This window comes from Meleagris gallopavo, chromosome 4 (assembly GCF_905368555.1).
Source record: "Meleagris gallopavo chromosome 4, MGAL_WU_HG_1.1, whole genome shotgun sequence".
Taxonomy (NCBI): domain Eukaryota; kingdom Metazoa; phylum Chordata; class Aves; order Galliformes; family Phasianidae; genus Meleagris; species Meleagris gallopavo.
The window spans coordinates 59,373,031-59,396,969 of NC_139407.1; the positions used below are offsets into that span (position 1 = coordinate 59,373,031).

The 23,939-nt window shown below is 38.5% G+C and overlaps 1 protein-coding gene across 5 annotated transcripts in view; it reads right to left on the minus strand.

The window, feature by feature from the left end:
- Positions 1-23,939, minus strand: part of PPP2R2C (protein phosphatase 2 regulatory subunit Bgamma) — a 175,412-nt gene that overhangs the window by 104,588 nt on the left and 46,885 nt on the right. The window contains exon 3 of one of the 5 annotated variants that reach the window (XM_085223508.1): positions 296-387. The exons of 3 other annotated variants lie outside the window; for them this stretch is intronic. In XM_085223508.1, the coding sequence (XP_085079634.1) occupies positions 296-362 (67 nt within the window). In that variant the 5' untranslated portion in view covers positions 363-387. Of the gene's footprint in view, positions 1-295; positions 388-18,159; positions 18,541-23,939 lie in introns of those variants that run through there. One more of the 5 variants, XM_085223506.1, reaches the window with a different exon arrangement.

The window sequence follows — 23,939 nt, forward strand, 5'->3', positions numbered from 1 at the left end:
TACTTAATAGATGTGTACATAAAGCATTGGCAAAGTCTCTGAAAACAAAACAGTGCAAAAAAAAAAAAAAAAAAAACATACAAAGGTGGCATCCAACCAAAAAGCAATACCAAAACGTGACAGCAGTCAAGCAGAATAATGCAACCTCAATGAATCCAGCCCACGCCGCTTTACGGTACACAAAGTGATTATCTATCAAAGACTGGTGGTTCATTCACGACACAGGGCCAGTCTCCGTCCAACAGTCTGTCCTGGCAGCAATAACTGCATGGACAGAGACTCATCACCCACTCACCTCCAGAAGTGACCTCTTCCGAACTGGGTTGAGGAACATTGGCAGGACAATGTGGGGAAGCTTGCATTGCTGCTGCCCTTGCTATACCTCTCCTGTGGAGAAATAGAGGACTCAATTTCCAGGGCTGTCAGCCAGCACCTCCTACATTACAAGTGAAGGAAAATGAAGCTAATACATTTTGGGGTGTAGTGCAGAACCCCCCATTTGCTACTGCAGTATTTCACATCTTCTGTGAAGCTCCATTTGTCTGCTTGGACAGCAAGCTGGATTCTTAGGTTCATGAGTTGATGATACTCTTGCCAGTTACCTACACAGCAAGCTGGGATGTGACAGTTAAGAATCAATGTTACTAGATACACAGCCTAAATAAAATAAAATAAAATACAGTAGGAAGTAATGCTTAAATTAGTCTCTCAACCCAGACACGAACTAGCAAGTGCCACTGGGTAACTCTCTCCCTTCCTTTCACAATCACGTTTCTTAGTCAGCTCTTCACACATTTCATTTTGCAGATGATTACCATATGGATTACCCTAATTGAGAAGCAGTTCTTCTGCTTTTCATGTTCCACTCATTCCTTATACTTACTTTAATTTCATATTAATCCAAATAGAGATACCACAAGAATCAATCCCAAGAAAGACAGTTTTTAAAGGGAAAATGAAAGCTTTCCTCTATCCTCATGCTTTCCAGGCTAGGCCAACAGTTCTCAGCCACCAGTTTTTAATGTGACAAAAATACAAATGACTTGTATATAACAAAACGCAATCCATTAGAGAGAAAAAGAGACAAGAAAAGAATTATCTGAAGTATATGAATAAATCATTGTTTTGAATGTGTTTATGTTTTACAATTTCAAAAACAATTCTGTGAAGCCTTACTGAAGTAAGCAGTTTGCTTCCAAGAGTGATCTCTGATCTCTCAGGAGTACTACAATGTTTTTTGTTGGAGGGAATGCTGTCAAGTTTAGACACACGGGACTGGAAGCTTATGACCAACCATTTTTGTCCAGTAGGAGCATGTAGTACATACTGATGCTCACAGGAAGGAACAATTTCCCACAATTAATTAGAACCTTATCAGCCTTTGTTGTATTTGCTTAACTTTGGTCAACAGCAATGTTGATTTTACAAGTTAATTGAGTGTTAGGAAAAAGCCTATAAATGTGAGTTTTAGATATACTTCAGAGCTGCTGAAAAGCATGGGAAGCAAGCCAAAAAATTATAAAAATAAGGCAGAGGAGCTTTGCTAAGAAAAAAAATGTATCAGCTTTCATTATGTCAATTGCTTAAGCTCAGTCTTTTCACTAGGTATATGCTGAAACGTGAATGTAGAGGTAAATGGAATTTTTCATTCCTTATTTGGACAAAACTGGCTTCACAAACAAAGATGCCACACAAGGCATTTTCTTCATTTTTATTTTGATGTCTTTACGTGCCAAAACTATATGCTCTTTTTCTCTTTGCAAAGTTCCCAACGTCCAACATAATAAGCAACAAAACAGTTTATTTCTGATTAGATAGTAACCTTGGATTATGATCATGGCCTATTAAGGACTGTGATTTTAAGCAGAATTCGGCCTGGATATTTGGATGAGGTATCTCCAACAAAAACAGTAGCAACGGTTTACATATATAATATATACTACACATATACCTATATTTAATAAGCACCATATTTAATATATTTAGTAAGCCCAATATTTAAATAAAAAGTAAGATACATCAAGCTGGCTTAGAAGCACAGGACAAGATTGTGCTTTGAGCACTACACAAGTGTTACGTTCGCTTTCCAGCTGCTGTTTCATTGGCAGTGTTGGCTGAGGCTGTCATTGACATCTAAGTATACCAAAATAGATATCACTGAGCTATAATCTCAATATTTCAGGGGTTGTAAGATGATAAAATGCTGTAACTAGATAGATTACCATGACCACTAAGAAATGCCCACAAAGACTTACTTTAACTAAGTGCAGCTCCACCTCGTTAAATATACAGTCAGAAGACCAGAAATGGGGAAAAAATCACTGAGCAGAAATTACAGTTTTGCTCCCTAGTCAAAAGAAGCAATTCTTCTAAGTGAAAACAGGAATTTTTGTAAACCTATTCCTTTTCTTCATGTGAAAAGTACTAGGAGTATCATGAAGAATCATCATCAAGAAACTTCGATGACTTTAGTTCTTACATATGGCCTAAGCCCATCTCAGAGTCACAAAAAAAACACCCAAAAGTGACCACAATTCACTGACAATCTAGATGTTCCGGTAACAAATTTCTTTCTAGACAGAGAGAAGAACTCAAACACTTTGAAATCTTGAGGATAGTTTCTAACAATCCCTGTAAGGGCTGGCAGGGGTGGAACCAAAGTCCATCCAAAACCACTACTGTTACCTCCTTTACCCTCACACAAATGCAAAGCAGTACAAGCTGCAACTGAACACATGAGCTCCACACAGCAATTTGAAACAGCCTCAGTGCAGACTGTTGTTTATTTTACTAATCTTCAAAAATGCCGAGTCTTTGACCCTTTGAAGGTAACCTGCATTTGTTTCAAAAGCAAGCCTTAAACATTCAAAATGCATTATATGCTTCAGAAGGCCTTTCCTCTGCTTATATCCTCTGGATTTTCTCCCCATAAGTTAATTATTGTTCCTAAACCCCCCTGCAGTCTACATATCCCAAGCTCTTCAAGAGTCACTTTAATCATATGGGATAATTTGTAAATGTAGACACATTTTCACTGTCCGGGAGAGCAGTTCGTAGAATGAAAAAGAAAACCATTTCCTCACGTATGACTGATGTATTTTCCAGAGGCCAATTCAATCTGAAAGTTCTTCCATGACAGAAAGCACATGCTGTTTGGAGGATGAATTCACCTAGCTGCCATATCCAAGATGAAATTTCCCCTGTTTCAAAGTCACTAAACTTTCTGGTGCTCTGTGGAAAACAGGTGAGTTTTACAAAATTCCTTTGGTAAGCCTCTGCACCTTACCTGTCCAGCAAGACATTTGGCCAGGACATTCATACCAAGAAATAAGCTTCAGAGACCCAGAGCTAAAGCAGGCGACATCTTTTCCCTGCAGCTTACTCACAAGAGGCTGCTATGCTTCCAGCAGTGACTGGATCAGGTAACCATCACTTTAAAACTGATTAATTGAAGTGACTAATTCTGGATTTGCCATGTTATATTTTTCCCCTCCAACAATAAACCTATGCTAGCTCTTAAGGCACAGCCTGTTTCTTGATAGTGGGTTCATTTCTGTGGTAACATCTCAACCAATGCTCCTGCAGGGATCACCAGCTATAGTGAGACCAACTGCTCAGCATCTGAAAGTAAACAATTTACCTAAATATTCTGTACATAGCACACACACACACAAAATAATAATAATTAAAAAACCCACTTACTTTACTACTACTGTAATATGAATATTTTTGAAATTCTAAAAGCATAATTTAGGGGAACAAAATAAACCTGACAAATCTGCAAAAACCCAGAAGTAAAAGAATGGGCAGTGAATCTTGAGGAATAATTACTATTTTGGGGATAAAAGTACTTTTTTTAAAATTCTGATACTGACAACCCTGGAAAACGTCTGTAAAATAAATGTGGTAAAGGGTTACAAGTATGTTACCGACATTCATGAAATATCTTGTAATTTATTTCAGAGATTTAATTACACCCTTCATGCTTACTCTCCTATTAGAAGATCTTCTCGTTAGTATTAATTTGAATTCTATTGCAACATAAATTAATACAACTGAGAAAAATTTATTAGTCCTTTAAATAACAAACTGATAATGTGTCCAGGCAGTATATACTTAAAAAGAAGAAAAAGACATACAATTAAAATCTGAACTACAATTACTTTGCATTTCAGAAAGTTAAAAGTAGCCTGAAGCAAGATTATTACAAAGGAAAAATCTGGACAGTAGCTTTCCTCCAAGCAAATGTATGAGAGTATTTAACAGAAAAGAAAAAAAAAAGAAAAAAAAAAAAAAGAAAAAGCAGAAATCATAAATCATACACAAGGACAGGACAAAAAGGTCAAAGAAAAGGAAATGAGTTTATGCCTAGGTTATTATAAATTTGCATACACTAAGCTCCTAAGGAAACTTGCAAAGATAGTATTAAGAACATAGTATTGAACTGGATAATTTTAATAGTATTCTATCAGTATCCTATTTTTTTTTTAATGTTATATTGTGCATGTGAATTTCCAAGTAGATTTCCCACCCCACTGAGCAAAGAAACAAAATTTAAATTCCAAATAATTGCACTAAATATGGAGAACCTGTTTTCGTTCACAGAATAATTTTTAATAGATTAAATATATAGTTTGCAGATAAATAGGAATGCAATAAACCATAAGATTAATCAACCCTTTAAGAAATCCACATCGCTTCAACTCCCAGGATTCTTTTACGGTGAAACCGCAGAATGCAGCTGTTTTTCCTGACGTGTACAGAAGCTTTATAGAATCTAAGATTTCTAAGAATAATGAAGTTAGGCCGAATTTCTAACTTTATCTGGTTTTATTCTAAAGAACAAAGCCAGTATTGGTATTGAATCTCTGAAGATTCAGTAGGTTGAAATTCCCAGAAAGCTTTTCCATTGGCAACTACTTCACCACCCATTCTTGCACTGGCTCCTGAGTCAGATAAACTCTTCAAAACAAACAAAAAACAAAACAAAACAGCAGCAGCAAACATAACATACTACATACCCACAACAGATGTAATACAGTACTGCAGACAAAAGCAACTAAAGTTACCAACAACACAATTAGAAAAAAATAAATGTACAGATCAGTACTCTTAAGTGAAAAACAAAAATATGTTTGTGTATGTGGGCATATTTTAATGGACTTACAGTACGTACATGCAGTACAGCTAAGCACCATGATCCAATGTCACTGAAGCCAATGGCAGATTCTTAATAGGTTTTGTTCATTACTAAATCACAGTTATATAAAGGCTGTAGCAACTTGTCAGGATTTTAAAGAATAAAATCTTTTTATTGCTTGGAAACATGAATCTCAGTGTCCTAAAAAAAAAAATATATATATATATATATATATATATATATATATATATATATATATATATATATATATATAACATTTCATCTTGATAATAAGTGGTATACTTAGAAAATGAAGCCCCACAAGCTTTTCCCTCACAAGAACAGGGTAAAAGCCTGACCCCACGGCTCAGACAAATACTGACCTATTTTTCTGGGTCTTTACCCACAACACCTGCCAGACCTCCTTCCATTTCAGAGACCCTGCCTTGCCCCTGAGGTTCACACACAGACTGACCAATGGCTTCAAAGCCAAGATGATTTTGAGTCACATCTGTGACCTTAACGAAGACAAAAGAACAGGAGAATGGAACAGCATGGCAATCCAGGATCTTGCTTTCATGTGTTCCAATGAATATAAATACAGAGCAAAAAGAATGGCAAACACTGAGTGACAAATGAGCCGGCATTTTGATTTTGCTGTTGGGGGTGTGTTGTTGTGTTGTTTGTTTGTTTAATAAAGATTTCTGGAGCTCAAAGCCTAGCAAGTACTGCAAATAGAAGCCAAGCATTGCTACAAGTCATGTCAAGCAGCAAGTGGAAAGAGAAAACTTGCAGTCAAGGAACGAATGACAGTATTCTGTCTGTTTATTGCTTCCCCCGGCACTGCTGAGATGTACATATTCCTGACTTCTCCCAAGCCTGAGCAGCGAGTATTATTTCCAGGAAGAGACACGTTGTGAATTTAAAGCTCTGGGGCCCTGCTTGAACAGAGATGGAACAGTTGCCTTCTGGCAGGAATTAAAGCTGGTATGGAAATTTCAGAAAAGGAATTAAAGGATGGTCTGGAAACTGGCCAAAAGTAGATCAAAGTAACTTTAGCAGCATGAAGAGACATACCAGAAGCACATGAAAGGGGACTTCAAGGCAGACCACTAGGTTTAAGAAAGTATCTGTTGTTTGGACAGAAGTCAGCGTGAACCAAAGGAAAATGTAAATTATTCTTCTGAAATATTTAGTCCCAAAATATCCATACTGTTTTGTATAATTTCCACAGTCTTGGCCACATGTCAGACAGAACAGATGCATTTTAGATTCTGCCCAAATTTTGAACTATCATAATTGATCAGCATATCCTACTTCTTCATCTTTAAGTGTTGCATGTTCCTGGAACTGAAGTTCAGGTTCAGGAAAACTTCAGCTACCTATGAGTTAAAACATATTAAAAAGAGAGAAACGGAAGTATCCACCCACTCAAAGCATTTCGGTTTTCTTATTAGCTCTGTATTTAGTTTGCCTGCAATGCATGAAGGCTCTCCTCTCTGAAACATAAGCTCATAAAACTTTCAAAATCATTTTCCACTCATATAGCAGGGGAAGCCAGAGCTTCTGGGACTGAGAACAACATGTTACATGATGCACATGTAACCACTGAGCTGGGCCCTAAACAAGCCAGCGTTTTACTGAATCAAAACATAGCAAGTGAGTAGCTCTTAAAGCAGCCAGCATCAAAAGCAGAAAAGGAGCATCCCTTGTTATGATCTGGGTAACCTCAGAGCTGAAAAGAGGTGCTGTGGGAATTCTGAATTGGATAAAAGCTTCAAGGAATTGTTAGATTATTGCTTTTAAAAGCTATCAGGGTGAAAGGGAGCTTTGCCTCCTCTCTTTTTCAGACCCATGTGCTGCAACAGCACCATCAATAAACTCTGTTCATCCTTCCATCAGTAAAAACAGCTTTTGAAAAATAAAATGAAGACAGGTTGAGAAAATATTCCTGTGCTCCTGCAGAAGGTTTTTAGTGGGCCACAAAACAAAGAAGAGAAAAACCACAATTCTTGATATAATTTCATGAGAATCACAGCCTACAGGCTATAGCACAGGGCTTCCCCAAATGCCTTGAACAGGAAGAACCAGGCAGCTGGAGGAGCACAACACTGCTTGGGATCCTGGAAACGTGCTCATCCTCTGCTAGGGGCAGGTTGACCCTCCACACTCTCTATCAAGTGTTCGGATATCTCTTTGTCTCTGTCTGTCACACGTAGTAAACCCTATCCATCAACCTTCTGTACAAATGAGATGCAGGTGTTAGCAATACGCCGTTACATCTTGCCTGGCGAGCTCATATGGGGATTCACTTAGATAATAAGAACTCAAATTCTGGAGTCAGAATCTCCAGACTGCATTGCTCAGTTTTGAGAAGAAAGTTCCTTCCTCCTCAGTCATTTGGACTCTGTCACTGTGATAGAGCATATATTTTAGATATTTAAAAGACAAGCATATTTGTTAGTGATAGCGCTCAAGTTAGAGCACTTCTAACACAGAAATTTACACTTAGAACATTAGCAAAATTCAGACACAGTTTTTAGTCTTCAAATTTCATGAGATTTTGAAGTTAGAAGAGGCATCGCTATACTGAATGTCTAAGATTCATGAATGTATACACTTGTATGAACAAATTTATAAATGGAGATGTCTGGAGCTGATATGACTTAGCAAGAGAAATATGAATAGCTTGGAAATATTTGCAGCATTTCAGGAAAGGAAATGGCCAAAGTAGGTATTTTTTAAATAAAACTGTAAATTCAACTGCTAACAATAATATGCCAGCCATAAAGATTGAATTCAATCACTAAAACATGAAACAAAGGAACAGCTTCCTGTGCTAACCTCAATATAACTACATCTATTAAGTCCCATCTGTAATAACCAGGCTGGTGTTTGCTTTGTGGAGTCTGAATTGCTAATTCCTCCCATTTACACCAACTTCTTGGCTTTCAGGAACAAAAATCGTTTTCTGTCTAAATATACTTACACTTAACAATCAGAAATGAATCCCTATGTAAACAAGGTCCACGTTGGCAATCATCTTTGTTAGTATTTATTAATAGGGCAGAAGCACTGCAGCTTTCCACGTTCAGATTTAACACTGCTGTTACTGCCATTACTCAGGTACATCCAGGATAACTGTCAAACATTTTTCCAATACATTTGTAGCCCATGTTTCCCCCTTTCCTTCTATTGTGCTCATATAACATTAAAGCCTTATAAAAAAAACTGGGTTTTATGGTAAGTACTTCTTTGCAACACTGAGACATTGGCATTTCTGGTGCACATGTAACAGCTGACACAAACTATGGGGTTCTGGTGACAGATGGCAGCTTTATCCCTCCACGAGTCAGCACTGCTCACTGAAACCTTTGCTCCCAGAAGGCAGGTGTGATGCTTTCTTCTCTGCTAACAAGGGACAAATCAAAAAACTGGCCACCATTCTGGCACAATGAGAGAGGTTGCAGAACCTCCCTCCTTGCAGTCTTCAGAAGCCATCTGGACCTGGACAACTTGCTCTGGGTGTCCCTGCTGGATCAGGGTTGGAGCAGATGGGCCCAAAGGTCCCTGCCAACCTCAGCCATTCTGTGGTCTGTGATTTTCTGAAGAAGCTGGATTCAGGCTGCCAGGCTGACCAGTGCCTTTCCCAGTCCTGTCCTCCTCTCTGCTGACACTCCCTTGCCATAGGACAGGCTGCAATAGGTTTCCAAGGCAGAGAAAGAAAAGCAGGCAGCACATGCTGAACTCTGCCTCCAATAACTGCACGCACAAGTAGTTTCAAACTAAGCCCCAAACTCAGAATAACTTTGTTAGTTTGATGGTACAAAAAAGTACAAGAAATTCTCTCAATATTTCTACCTAACCAAAATAAATAAATAAATAAAATCAAGATCAATACAACAACCAAGTGTTTTTACTCTGGACAAATCATATTCTGCATTCATTCTGCAGGACACTTGAAAGTTTAAGTCACAAAAAAACTTACTTTTTGTAAATCCTTGCAGATGGTCAAAGTTTTAATAGAGTTGGTCAGTTTGCCAGATCACTACTGCTTAGAGGTGCAACTACTATCTATTTTTAATCTGGTGTTTTCATAAACTTCACATAGTGTCACAAAAGATCTCTATATGAACTGCTTCCTGAAATGTAAGAAGCTCAGAACCGTCAAATCCAACAATTCAGTAAGCACACACCTAATCCTGAGAAGTAAAATCCTTATCCAAATAATTAATCCATTTTTTCAGAGGAGCTTCAGCTCATCACCAGCACGGGACAATCAGAAATGCAAGGACACTGCTTCTCACAGCCATTGTATAGAGAAAGCTTTGTTCCAGACAGACTTCCCAATTCAGCAAACACTGTGGACACAGAACAAAACAGAATGCAAGTCAGATGGACACAAAGCGCTCTACATTCAGGCTTTCACTGTCCCATCTCCCAATGCTGAAACTTAAATAGTCAAACTAATAGTTTCAGATTTCCATTTCAAGTGTAAAAACTGGTAGGAATAGACACACATGACAACAGTCATCCACAAAACTTTCTTGAGTGCAACATATACACAAACACACATCACACAAATAAAATCACACTTCATATTGCTGGGTCTTCTTGGATATTGGCTATACATAATAGAATTATGGAACAGATTTATAATTTATAAGAGTCCCACCACAATCACACTTTTCTGAAGACCAATTAAATAGGGCAAATAAAAACAAATAGGCAAATAAACCTCTGGCACACATTTAAAACCCAGTCTTTCCCAACCAACCATGCAACACTCTAGAAGAAAGAAGCGTGTGTGACCAAGATCTGCATGTCAAGCTCTACACACCATCCTTATCCCTGGAAATCACACATTTGTCATTTGATGAGCAGAAATTATAAATGCCTAATGCTGAATTACTGGCCAAATTCCAGGTTTTCTTTATTTGAAAGAAAGACCCCCTGGCAGAGCTAAAAAGTTGGCACCCGATGTTTGGGGACAGGGTGTTCATTTTGACCTAAAATATCTGCCTCTAAGCAATACAAAGCACCACCCATCCAAACGGCCTTTTTTTGATTCTTAGCATCAGGTGTTCCAGGAATTTCTTTAAGATGAGCAATAATTCACAGCTACCTATTTCAAAGACACCACATATGTGAAATTCTACTTTGAGATTAAAAAGAGTATGCTTTGATTAAAGAGAATGTGCTTGACCTAATACTGCCATTCCAAACATGACTCCAGAACCCACAGCTGACTTCATCTCCTACTGGTTATTCCAGTATTGCTGATCTGCTTGCACAACAGAAAGCTATCAAATCAAGGTACCTACAAGGTTTAAACAAGGCATGATGAGATCTTTGTGTGCTACGCTGTCAGCCTGCTTTCCTCTGCACTGCTCAGTTCACTGTGCCTATTTGTTGCATTTCATTTACTAATTACAGTTACTGAATTTATTATTGAATTTTCCTCTTTAGCATATAACAGTAGTGAAATAAATATATCAGAAATTATTTAATAAGGATATAAAAAGTCTGATTTACAGTTCTATAACATTCTGGAAAGGTTTAAGAACTTGTGTCAACTTCTACCATAAACGGAAACCACCAGAAGTTAATGTAACATAAGGTTTCATTGACTGGTAAAAGTTTAGAAATACATTACTGAAATTTGCAGACCAGCTCAGTGTTTGAGACCTATCCTAATTCTATTTGAAAAGATCTTTTCTGCTTCTTTTTTTCTTTTTTTCCCAGACCAGAGGATGATAGGGCTGACATTACAGCAACCAGTGCATCAGTAGGCAGCATTAATCTCAGACTTGGTGTAAATGGTCCCATTTTGCACTATCATCAACTAGTTGCAATGCCTGCAAATACAACAAAAGCACTATGCACCAGGAGAACGAAGGTGACAATTAATTAATTTCTATTCAGATTTGAGCTGAACTAGAACCAGAGAATAAAAATAATTCTCAGTCCTTTACTTTCTTCTGTACTTTGTTCTTAATTAAACCACACATGAATGTCACTGTATCACACACAGATGTTTTTTTTTTTTTTTATAGTAAATATGAAAGGCAGTGCTACATTTGCTGATACAGATTGCAAACCTCATCATATTAAAAATTCACAAAAGTTACTGAACTGTGTGACACGTTGTGCTGAAAGATTTTATTAGGAATTGAGTCTTTTGATGTATATTTTTATAACTTGTATTGGCACTATCCAAATACAGTTTTGTTGCATTTAAGCAACAAAAATAAGAGGTAAAACAGTTCAACAGGGAAAATTCCTGAGAAAAGGAACTCTACCAATACATAAGGTGGCTTTGGTAGGCTTTCTTTTGTTATTTTTGGTAAAAAATTGGGGGGCTTTTACCAGAAATCAGTAATAAAGACCACGTTGATTACTAAAGGCCATTCGGTGTTAACCTGGGAACTACAGAAACAGTTGATCAGGAAAGCATCTCTGTATCACTGGAAGTGCGCTTAAAACCCTTGCTTGTTTAACAACAAAAATCCCAACAGTACTTTCCTCTGATTCTCTGAGATAATTACTTCCTCTGCTATCCTTTTCCAGCCAATAAGTAAATATCTTGCCTTCTCTTAGCATATGCTCCTCTATACAAAGCCACTAAGGTGGAAGAAATAAACTGCGACAGAGAAGTCTCAAAGACCAGAAACTAGTAACAAAGTAATTACATAATGCAAGCAGTACTGATTGATTACCTCTATATGGATGTTATAAAACATACTCAGTTCTTTTTCTATTATAAAATATTCACTGTTAGTGTATTCTGTTTCACATTTGAAACTGATGTAAGAACCACATCTATTATTCTTTAAATACGTGATACATTGTTGAAATGTCTGTGGTCTGCGTAGAAAACAAAATATACTGCAAGGTTCAGTTTTCTTTTCATAATGATGCATATGCTAAATCAGCTGCTCCCGCAGTGAATGATGACACTTACTCTACCTGCACTGTATTGTTTAGTTTTACATTATTCAATGCTTTTGAATTGTCAGTTTCAATTAGAAAGAAAACTGGCATAGACAGAGGAGAGCCTGCATAAATCCACATTTTACGCTGGATTTTATCTCATATATACAACACACCGTTGGCCTCCTGAACTTCAAGGTTTAGGTGTAATTGGATATGTTACATATCGGAGTTAAATGGTTAAATATACTATAAATAACGCTATTAATGTTTCTAGTCTGTACTTGTTTGTATCAGAAGTACTTATGAATAAAGCACATACAGCCTAAATTGCTGAAATCAGGCAGTTCTTTGTGCCACTCAGACATCTGCCAGACCCAGGAGCTGTTGGGCTCCTGACAAAAGCCCTGAGCAGGTACCTACTGCATCTTTTGCACTTGTTGAAGCAGCTTGGTTTGTTCATCCTTTAGCCAGTATTCTAGATGCTTCTTTCCTTCTGTTGATGACACTACACAGCAACTATCTATTAGTTTTTATTTGGTTACTGAGTGAGAGATCATCTATTAATTATGTATGTGTGTAGAGAGCTAAAGTCGCTGTCAGTCTCTGAGGGCAGCCCACCAGAACCATCCTTCTGGCATTAGACTTCTACCTTTGCAGGGGGAAAGAGCTGCCACCCAGTTTAGTCGCACTTGGAATCACTGTACAGGGTACACACGACACTGGTGAATAATTGTCCTTTGGAGGCCTAACATTAAGTGCAGCTCCTGAGCGAGTTAGCTCCATGCCTTTTAAGCACAACCAGCAGTGCAGAACAGCATCAAGTGCTCTCCTAGGAAGAACCAACAGCCAGACATTCATCACACCCACCCCTTCCTTGAGCTCCAAGGTCTTGTGCAGAGGCAGTAACTACACTGACGCCTCCCTGCACTATGGGGAGATGCTGAGAGAAGCAAAACAAGAAACTCCAAAATCCCACTCTAGACATACCCCTGCATATTTGGCAGATTAAGCAGCTGAACACTGGCTGAGGTGCCTCATCTGAACAAACTGCTGCCCCACCGTTGCTCATGCTGGAATGCAGCCTAACTAAGTCCATGCTACACTGATCCAAGCTCCAGGTAGTACCAATGTTTGCTTTTCCTACATGCTGAATCATGCATCCAGCTGCAAGATGGAAAGATGGAGCAGGAAAGCAAACAGTTTGGTGTGACAGCTGTGTTCTTGCCCTGCCTCCTTTGCTTCTCTAAGTGAGCTGCATGAATAAAGCTTATAAGGGCAGCGATGTCACTTGTATGGAAGTTACTAATCCAGGAGAAGAAATAAAATAATACAGTTGATTAGAGTAAGAACAAACAATAATTTCTAGGGTTGTTCTAAAACATTCTAAATGAGTTTTGTAAAAAGATAAAAGCCATCAGTATTCACAAGATAAATCCTGAATTGCTGGAGATTAAGGTAGAAGAGCTCCCCATGCACTTTTCTGAATAAGCTTCTTAATAGCTGGTCTGAGGAAAAGGTGAACCACCAACAGTGATGGGGAGCTTGAGCCAGCAGAGCCATACCTCTTCTCTGTATTCTTCTGGTATTCTCAGGTAGTCAGCTCTTATTCAAATTATATTTGAGATATTTATGAAAGGCAGTTCATAAATAAATGTCTTCTTAGTGTATAAGAATGGATAATTTCCCTTATCACTGATTAATGAAAAACAGAGATACTAACTTGACTATTTAAGTGGAGAAAAAAGGCTCCTAAATCTGTTTTCATTATCTACAGGGCATTTTACTTTAAAATCATTACCAAATAAAAAAAGTATCTTTTTTTGTCCCCTATAATAAATGCCTTACATAGTTATGATTCAATATGTTTTACACTGCACTGGTAATTCTCATTATTTTTCAAATATCACATTTGAGAAGGTTAATACACCATTAACATGATTAACTTTATAATAGAAGTTAAGCCATATGGAACCAATCTGCACCATTTGGCCATATAAATGACTAAATAGTGAAGGTCAGCTTCTGCCTCACTGCACCTGTGCATCTTCCCCAGCTTCACTTGAAAGTAAAGGCATAGATCAAGGGAGGAACTGAGAGGACAAATAACCTTTTAGTTCTTCCCAAAACAGGGAAACTCCATGAAAAGATGGGGATGAACTGATAAGTAAGAGACACCTGCGTAAAACCTGCAGAATGCCTTTGTCTCCAGAGAAGAACTCTCCAGATAAATTCAGGTTCATGGAGATTAATCACACTTATCAACACTGTGTTGTAAGGATATTGAATTTTGTTCCTCATGTAACTATTTATCTGTCAATTCTACCGTTAAGGCAGTGTCAAGGCAGCCATCAGACTGAAGGGGAGCCTCTGGCCCCATAAGCACACTACCACTTACCCGTATGCTGTCCCCACCTCACTGGCCACCATTTTCCCGCCATCTTCCCTGACAGACTTTGTGAGCAAAGCCCTGTTCCTCCCACCCAGCCATGTCCCACTATGTTGCTGAAATTCTGCATTTCACTGATACTGCACCTCCTGGGCAGCTGGGCTGCAAGAGGCTGTAAAGACCCCAGCACCCAGCAAGTCATGAACCTGAATGGATGCGGGGCATCACTGAGCTCATATTTTGCCTCGGGAAGGATCAGCTATCACTATCTCACTTTCTACCAACATACACAGAAATTGCATTTAACAGTGTCCAGTGACAGAAACCTCACAAGCTATGGATCTTTTCTTGCAGGTCATGTTCTCCAGGCCTCAGGTGTTTCTTCTCTCTCTTTAAATCTCATCTTTTTGGTTTTCAGCAAGCAGACAACATAAATTGAAGCCATTCCCTCAAAAACCACTCTTGAAAGTCATCAGTGAATAAGTTCCTGCACGGTGCTGCTGAAATTAAATTGCCTTATTTCCACAGTGCAACTGTAACGTACTTTTAAGACTTATAATGACAAAATTATTCAAGTCCTGCTTGGTTTAACTCCATTAACTTTACTGCAAATGTGCATATGAAACAGGAGAAACAAGTCTAGGTTGTCACTGCTGCCATCTAAATGCCTGTAGTTCTTTATGTACGTCTATAATGCCTCCTATCAGAAACAGCAAAACATTGACAGCAATGCATCATCAATCAGATCAAGAAACATTTGAGATTTATAAAACAATTGAAGTTCCAGTAGTCAAGGTCAGTTATGCGTGGTACATAATCCAAACGTTAGAAAATAATGTCTTATACACCAGAGATAATTTTTGCTCAAGCAAGCTGTCCATTAGGGATGTGCTGGGGCCATTAGTGAGAGCAAAGCCAAGTCAGACTTGGCTCACAGTCTCCCTGCACCCTGTGCATTCATATTGTACCTATCTAACACTTTTTTGGTGGTTTGTTGGTGGGTTTTTTTGTTTGTTTGTTTTTTTTCAATGAAATAATAGATCAGAAATAAAGCAATACTCCAGTTAACCCACATCATCTTGACTGTTGTTGGCTTTACTTTCCTCAGGGAACAGATGGGAAATAAGTGCATATAAAGGTTAGAAACACCTCCTTCTGCAAGTGAATTTAGTCTGCTGAATTTAGAGCAGCGATAACAGAAGAACCCCTTACCAAGATTTTAAACTCTGAAAACAAAAGAGAACATCATAATTATTCACAGACAACAAAGGATCAGTAAGTTTTCCAATATGCTGAATAAAATGTAAAATATTTATTTGTTTTGTGGGTTACAAAAGCAAAAAAAAAAAAAAAAAGTCCATCTTCAGTTTGACCCTCCCCAAAACACATTTCAATATAACAAAATAATGCAAAACTATTTGCAAAACAGCATGGCTGCATTTGCAGATGTACGCTGCTATCATACCCACAGTACCAACATGACAGAGCCAAATGCAAAGGGCTGCAAAAAGGACTTCTGGCCTTCCTAGATGAGAAGTGTTAAAGGTTGTTTCATGGAGCCAGCTCTTTAAATAAATAAAATCATAAAATTTAAAAAAGAAAAAGAAAACACAAGACAATGAACAAAGTACATTTTAAGCAAGTTTAACTTACACAGTCATTAGGCATTTTAAACAAAATCAATTATCAATTAGATCAATTATCAGTTAGTATCAATTAGAAATGAAAATTTGTGAGCTGGATTCCTGAAGGCGTCCCTGGAAAAATTTCACAAATAAATCTGTTCCCTCATGATTTTCATGATGCTTTAAAAAGGTGTGACAACTTCTGGTATAATAGATGAAAGAATTTCATATTACAGCTGTCCAGCTGAGCATTACAGAACTCAGAGCTGAAGAATTAACACCATTTCAAATAGCCTTTGCTATGACAGTCTTCTATACATCATCTACTCAAAATCAACAAATTTCACAACAACTCTCAATCCCAGGGGAAATATAGGTTGACACCGATATTTAAGGCCTACTTTGACCCACTTAAGACAAGCCACTCCAGGCGCAATCATGAAAGAACATCCAGTCCTTCCAATCCAAAGATCAAGCGAAGATAGAGAGTGAGAAAATCTCACACTTCAGTCAGTTGTGTGCCTCAAATTACTAAAAAAACGCATCTAAAACACCTGTAACATATAAAGGACTGATTTGCAAAATCCACAAGTGATTCTTTCCCTCAGATTACAAAACTGACAGATTAAAAGTCCAAATTTTCATGCAGCCACACATGCACGTTAAATATACATCTGAATCTCAACATGTAGATAGTACACTGCAGTAACTGCACAGTACATCTTGCAAAAGTGAAGACATCAATTTATAAACCTAATAAATGTAAGACAAAGTTGCTTCAAATGTTCTCACAGAAGAATACATCTCAAAATGTAAAGCATCATTCAGACAAAAGGCATTGAAAATTGAAAACAAATTTTGAGAGTGCACAGAAACATGAACAAGGATGCCAGGGATGTCCTGGAGGCAAGATGATCAAACAGCTATACCAGCCAGTGGTAACAGTTAGAGTGCACAGCTTTCTAAATTTCCCTTCTGAAAAAATCTGCTTTGTGTTTACAGTCTGGCCAAATCATCTCACTGCTCTCCACATTCTAAAAAAATGGGAATCATCAATAATCGAGAGAGCATCAGCTGATCGCATTTCAGGATGCAGCATGGGAGTATTAAGTGACTGAACATTGATCAAATGATGACACAATCTGTAGACTGAGTCTTAAGTAGTGCTGGGTGACCCTGATAAGTATGTTCATATTATATAAGCCTACACTGAAGTACTGTTTCTGCTGCTGGAAAGTGCTGTTAAAACTCAGCACACACAAATATGTTTGCAAAGTCAAGCACCTACAGTTACATTTCTCCTGTTCAATAAATCAACCTTAAAATGGCCTGCTCTTAAAGCAACTTTTTGGTGATGCAAACTGGATCAGTATCCGACCCAACCATTTCACTCATCTCAAGCTAAAATATCTGGGCACTCAATGTCACCTGCAGGAAAACCCTTTTTATATAATAAACCAGCAGCCATTGAAGGACTTAAAATGAAGGTGCCTTTTCTTTCCTCTTGTACCTTGCACATACAGAGAGAGGGTGGCAAGGAGGCAGCAGTATTTCTAAAGATAATGCATACACGTCCTTTCTAAATTTATACAATTCTCAAGGGAACAATCAGCTCAGCAATGTCTGTGATGCTCAGGCTACAATTACCCAAATGAGATGCATAACCTTTATTACACCAGCAAACAGTTAACTTTACAGATTGTTTCTTTTACTGCAGAGATCTGAAATCTTTCATCTTTTTAAAGGGATCGGCTGCTTCCAGGCTTTCACACTGCAGCTCCTGTGCATTCAATGCCAGGTGCTGCACACCTCACTAGCACAAACTCAGCACAATGCAAGACCTTCTTCAGCACATATAGTTTCATATACCATCACATCAAGACAGAATGCCTTTGAGATTTAGCAAATTCAAACAGATTCTGTCGCTACATCACACAGAAAAACGCCCTGAAAGACTGCTGGAAAAAAAAAAAAAAAGAAAGAAAGAACAGCCTACATCTCCAAACGTGACAGTGCATTCCTGGCACAGAATATGCAATGCAAGAAGAGAATAACGACAGTATTTCTGTTACCTTCAGTCACATAGTTGTGGTCTCGAAGAAAGCTGTGGTTAATTTTTCGTGTGTCCGTGTCCTCGCCCATTTACAGCAGGATTACTCAGCATGCCTATCCGCAGTGGACTGATAGCATCAGCAGAGGTCGTCACAAGAGCACCATCCATGCTGCCACTGCCTAGCAGAGGCGGGGAGCACACCGGGCTACCGAGCACAGCATAATGAAAGCTGGTGATGCAGCACAGATTTGGGAGGTGAAAACGCTCAAAATAAATAACTAGAATAAAAGGAAGGAAAAGAAAAGAAGTCACGGGAGGGAAGCGGAGGGAAGAACAGCTCCGATAAATTAAGAATGCAGAAAGCCAGTAGGGAGCTTGCGTGAAGGGAATACAGGCACTTCTCCTGCAGTTAAAGAATAACCCAATTGTTTAGTCAGGTACTCCTTAAACAAGTGCCCACGCAGCGTCTCCTCCGAGTGCCTGCTGCCGGGGATCCTGGCGGATGCTCTCAAGTGGCAATCAGCGTACTGCAGCAAAAGCCGCCTGGCGAAGCTCTCTGCTGGCTGTTGCTGCTGTCATATGCCTGTGCTGCATCAGAGCAGGCCCCTCCCAGCCAGCCTCTCGCTGCCCAACCACGCAAGATCTGCATGTAGGAAAGTGAAAAATGAGACTGCAGGTAATTATTTTAGCCCTTCTGCTGCGAAGATGGGCAATGAAAAATTTAAGGGAGGGATGGGGGAGAAAGAACTTCCAGCTGCTTAAATGGGTTTGCATCGACACGTATTGCACACTGACGGGAGGCCACAGCTCTGCGCTAGTCAATACTGTCATATGCAGCAAAAGCAACAGTCGTTCAATGTCAGCCTGGATAAATATTACTGAAATTGCCAAATGCCTGCCTCTGAAAACGGAATGGTGAGAGACTAGGCATCCACCAGGAAAAAGTAAGATAAAACAGCTGTCATTTGTCTTTCAATTTTGCCAGTTTCATTAAAAAAAAAAAAAAAAGGCAAAATTCAAAGTATGGAAAAGAAAATGAGGGCAAGAAAACAAGTCTCAGTGGCTCCACTATATCAGAAACCTGGACAAAGGCAGTGATGCAGGTTAAGACAATTTCTTTGATCTTTTTTCACTCCTTTTTCTAGCCATCATTTGGAAAAAGTAGTGCTGAAATTTGTATACTTAGAAATACAAAAAAAATAGAAGTGAAAAAATGATGCACTTGCAGTATAAAATATACCTTATTCTTTAGTATAAGTATTTAAATTAAGGGCAGTTACAATGGTATACATTAAAACAAAATTCTTTCAACTGAAAGGACAGGCTTTTAGTTCCTGTTCAGGAAGTACAAACTGTTTGCAGAGGGAATGTATTCTGAGAAGCACCACTGAAGTACATCTGAATAGAGGACAAGTGGCTGGGTACCAAAGCCATTACAGCAATTACAGGGAGTACACAATCACAAAATCATTCAGAGGAGAGGGATAGGCCTGTGACTTAGGCCCTGGAACTGAACACAAAAAATATAGTTAAGTTGTCAGCATTACTACAGGTTGTTTTTGTGTGTAATATTACATGGATCCTGGAGTTGTTGATTTTTGTTCTTGCATCTTTTTAATGAAGACAGCTTTACCTTCAAGAACCATGCGTACTAAGTGTGCTGCCATTACTATAAAAGGGATACATGACTTTGGGAAAAAGCAGAGAACTATATAAAATGCTCTCTGTAATGACTTTCCTGGGATAAACATCTAATTTCAGAATGAATTACGGTTGGAGATAGAAGAAAAATAGCAGCAGAATGACCTCCCTTTCTCATTGATGAAGCAAAATAAAACTGAAACATCTTCAAGCTACCAAGTAAACGTTATCATATATTTGCATCTGAGAAGGTAGGGAAGTAAAAGAAGATATTCTATACTTGCATTTATTGTGAACACACTTACATACACGCAGCAGTTCAAGGTGACAACACGAGAACCCTTACTTCTCCACTCAGAGTATCAGTCAGTGCTGTGGTGCTATCTGCAGCTACTCAGTGCTAACCCTCTTCTACCAGGTGCTGCCTTTCTCACTCCTGTCCATGCACAAAATCCTTCCAACCTCAGGATATCCCATCCACTCACACACCGGTACCATCCATTTTTCAAGGCTGTGCACAAAACCAGTTCTCTTTTTCAGTTTAGAGGGAAAGCACATCAGCAGCAACACCAAACAACCTAGGGCCTGCTGCTTTATGATCAGGAACATCTTTATAGACATACACGGACTGGTAGACAGCTGAAGTATCAGTTACAAGGTAGGATCCTAAAACAAGGATCCAGTCATTCCAGTAGCTTTGGGTAGACTATCCTGCTGTCCATTATTCTGATTTTTTTACCTGGCTATCAGAAGCAAGTACAGCATAGATACTAGATGATAATGTTAGCTAGTACATGAAGTAATTGTGAGAATTTGTAATACGTTAAGTGGGAAAGTATTCCTAGAAGCTGACTGAAATAAGAAAGAAGACCTTACAAATACTGATATTTATTTTATATAATATAACTCAAATCTATCTGATAGAGCTGGCTTATTTTGTCACTCTCTGTCATGCTATTTTAGGATCCGGTCCTGCAAAGACAAGAGGTGTCATGAGCAACATGACATCCTGACACCCTGAAGTCAGCAGCAAAGAGTACAAAGAGCAAGTTTACACCCAAATTTAGAAAACTAACCTGGCTGCTTTTGTTAGGAACCTCGGGAGCAATTCAGAGCAGATGAGTCAGAAATCTCTCCATTTTGTATAATGGATGCATAAGGCACCCATGTTCTTTTAGCAGTTTCCTCTGATCTGTGACTGCTGAAACTGGAAGAAATGTCACATTGCAGGGTATTTGATCCCAAAAGTTACCTAACACAGTTGACTAAAAATACAGTGAATAATTAATATCCACAAACATAGAGGAAATGAACTTGTATCTTTCCCATAAAAAAAAAAACAACTACACATTAAAAAAAGAAATTGAAAATAAGTCTATAATAAATTTCTCAAATGAGGTACAAAGTCCCAAAAAAGCTATGCTTGGCAGTTCATGGAGAAGAAAACAAAAACCACACTGCAAATCATTTTTGTAAACACATTTCTGTGACCAAAGCTTTTGCAATTTCTACAGCACCTGAGAGAAAATTTTCCTGCCTTTCAACATAAGCTCAGCAGTCGCCATCCCTTATTTGTCCTTCATCCTCAATCTGTTGAAATTTTATGATTTTAAGCCATTCTGAGTTTGCACCCTGCCCATAACTGTTAAGTGTAATTTAAGCAGTTATAGAGTGTTTTCACTTCTTTTTGTGAAGTTGATGTAACAACTCCCATCTAGAGATTATTTTCTCCTCTCGCCATTTGAATTAGACAGCCTTACAGACAACCTCCTTACGCACCGTGGGTCAGATGGAGTTTGCTTCGTTCCTCCCACTTTCAAGTTGAAAATCACATACGGAGAAATGGAGTGAGGAGAAAGCTTTTAACAAAGCCACCAGACAGTATTCCCTGTGTGTATGCAAATGCTTTCCCTGGGATTATGAGCCAAATCCTTACTGTGTGGCAAATCTTAGTTGTCCACTGACGTAAGTGTGTCAGTTCACATGAGAAAGATTAGCAGAATTCTGCTCTAAGTTTGCAGTGCAATGCAAATTTGTGAGGCAACATTTGTGGATAACTAGCCATGTCGTTTGAAAATGCTGCTTATTAGCAATCCCACTGATAATCTACATAATTTGATCCAGTCAAAATATCCAGGGAAAGGGTGAGGGAAAAGGAACCTTTGATCAAGAATATATTAGTCATTTGCACTTTCACAGCAGTTCACAGTCCTGTGCTTAGAACAGCCCACTAACAGGGCAGAATAGCATACAAACAGAAATAAAGAAACACCCTATCCTAAAGAATTTACAAGCAAACTACAAAGTGGGAGAGCCAAGTACAGATCAGTCGGACATATGAGTAAACACTGACTCAGTAATGAGGATGGAGAACTGGTTTTGAGCTTCCTTTAAAAGAAGGTCATTAGAGACTGTAGAGAGCAGCAGTAAACAAAACGTGGATTCAAGAGGTTGAAATATATGTGCCTAATAAGAACAGAGGAGAAAGGAAGAAGATAGGCTAGCAAGCCAAGAGCTTTTTCTGTTTTATTCCTTCCCCAAAAGTGGAAAAGACTAAGTGTATTAAGATGTGTTATAATGTGTGCAAGCTGTTCAGAGATAGTGTCAATTGAGAGGGAAAGATAAGGAGCAAAGTAAGAGTGGGCACAGGACAGATACCAAGAGACTGATGGTGTCGGTAAGAAAACAGAATAGTGAAAGGAGCACAGCAAACAAAAACTGTTTCTGTGCCACGATGAGAAGAACTCAGAGACAGGGAGAAAAATGAGGAAGAAACCTGTATTTCACTCTGTCAGGAGTTTCAGGATGCAATGGGGAAAGGGGAAGATGGAGGTCAAACAAAGGAAGGATCCACAGAACGCAGCAGGAAGCAGCCAGGACCTTGAGGAAGAAATCAAAACTAGCAAAAATGTAAGCAGGGTTGAGAATGTGTGATTATGTTACAATATAGTTTAGCTGGATGGTGAAGGAACTGAAGCAGAAGAGAACACATGTTCACTGAACAACAGTTGTAATGTTTGCTCGTTGTATTTCCACCAATAAGCCCTACTGCATGAGAGGGGGAAGAATGAGGTGTCTGAAGACAACTGGCCCTGAGAATTCCATGTAATCCTATTCATAAGTAGTTGGTGATTGTTTGATCTTCCCATTTTGCTCATGCAGAACGTTTCTGTTCTTCTCTTAAACACGTTCACACAAAGAGCTTCCATTTAGCTTTGTTAGAAACTGATATTAGAGCACAACCTTTAATAATTTAAACCCTCAAGACCTGAAATAGAGCATTGTTAGTACTTGTTTCCATTTTACTACCCTCAAATTCATCACTCTGAATTATAACAATTAAGCTTGAAGAGCAGTTGACAGAAAAAAGTGGTTGAATACTTAAGTATCTTCTTTGTCTAACAAAACTTTTCATATACAGATGCTTCTGAGTTCTTTCAGTAAAACACAATGACTTTAAGTCAAATTGAACTGAATTTTGAACTGGTACTGAACTTCAAACTAACGATTTCTGAAGAAAGAAAGATTCACAGTACTGTGAGTTTTAAAATCCTTAAAAGTTACACAAATTGTAATGAAGGTAGACTATCTTATTACCTTAATGTAATGTTTGTGTAGCCACCTGAGTCCTTCTAGTGCCTTGACAGAATTTGCTCACCACACCCCAAGGTCAGCAAATTGTGAGAATCAGAACCAACTTTGTCCTCTCATCTTGAAACGGGCAGATTAACACATTCAATCAGTCAGCTACAGAAAAATATAATAAAATATTTAGGTAACCGATTATGTTGATATTTCATAGCAATTGAATTTGTTCACCAACAGAAAATATTTATGAGCCAGATGCTTCCTTCCCTTTATGCATATCCCGTTTACATACAGTTAAAGAAAAGGCTTAAAGACTTCTCCAATTAGGCCACTGGCAAATTAGCTTGGCTTTTTATTTATTTATCTTTAATGCCCAGGAAAATAAGACAATGCAATACAGCCATACTCCTCTTCAGAAGTATGGGAACTCCTTGTCTGCCAGTCATTTGAAGGACAAAGCAACAAGGAATCACCATGTGTTCCACATCCAGTCTTCCTCCAGCCCAGCTCAGCACAACAGAGAAGGAGCTCAGAGCCCTCAGCCCAGGAGAAACATTTTGTGTGATAGAA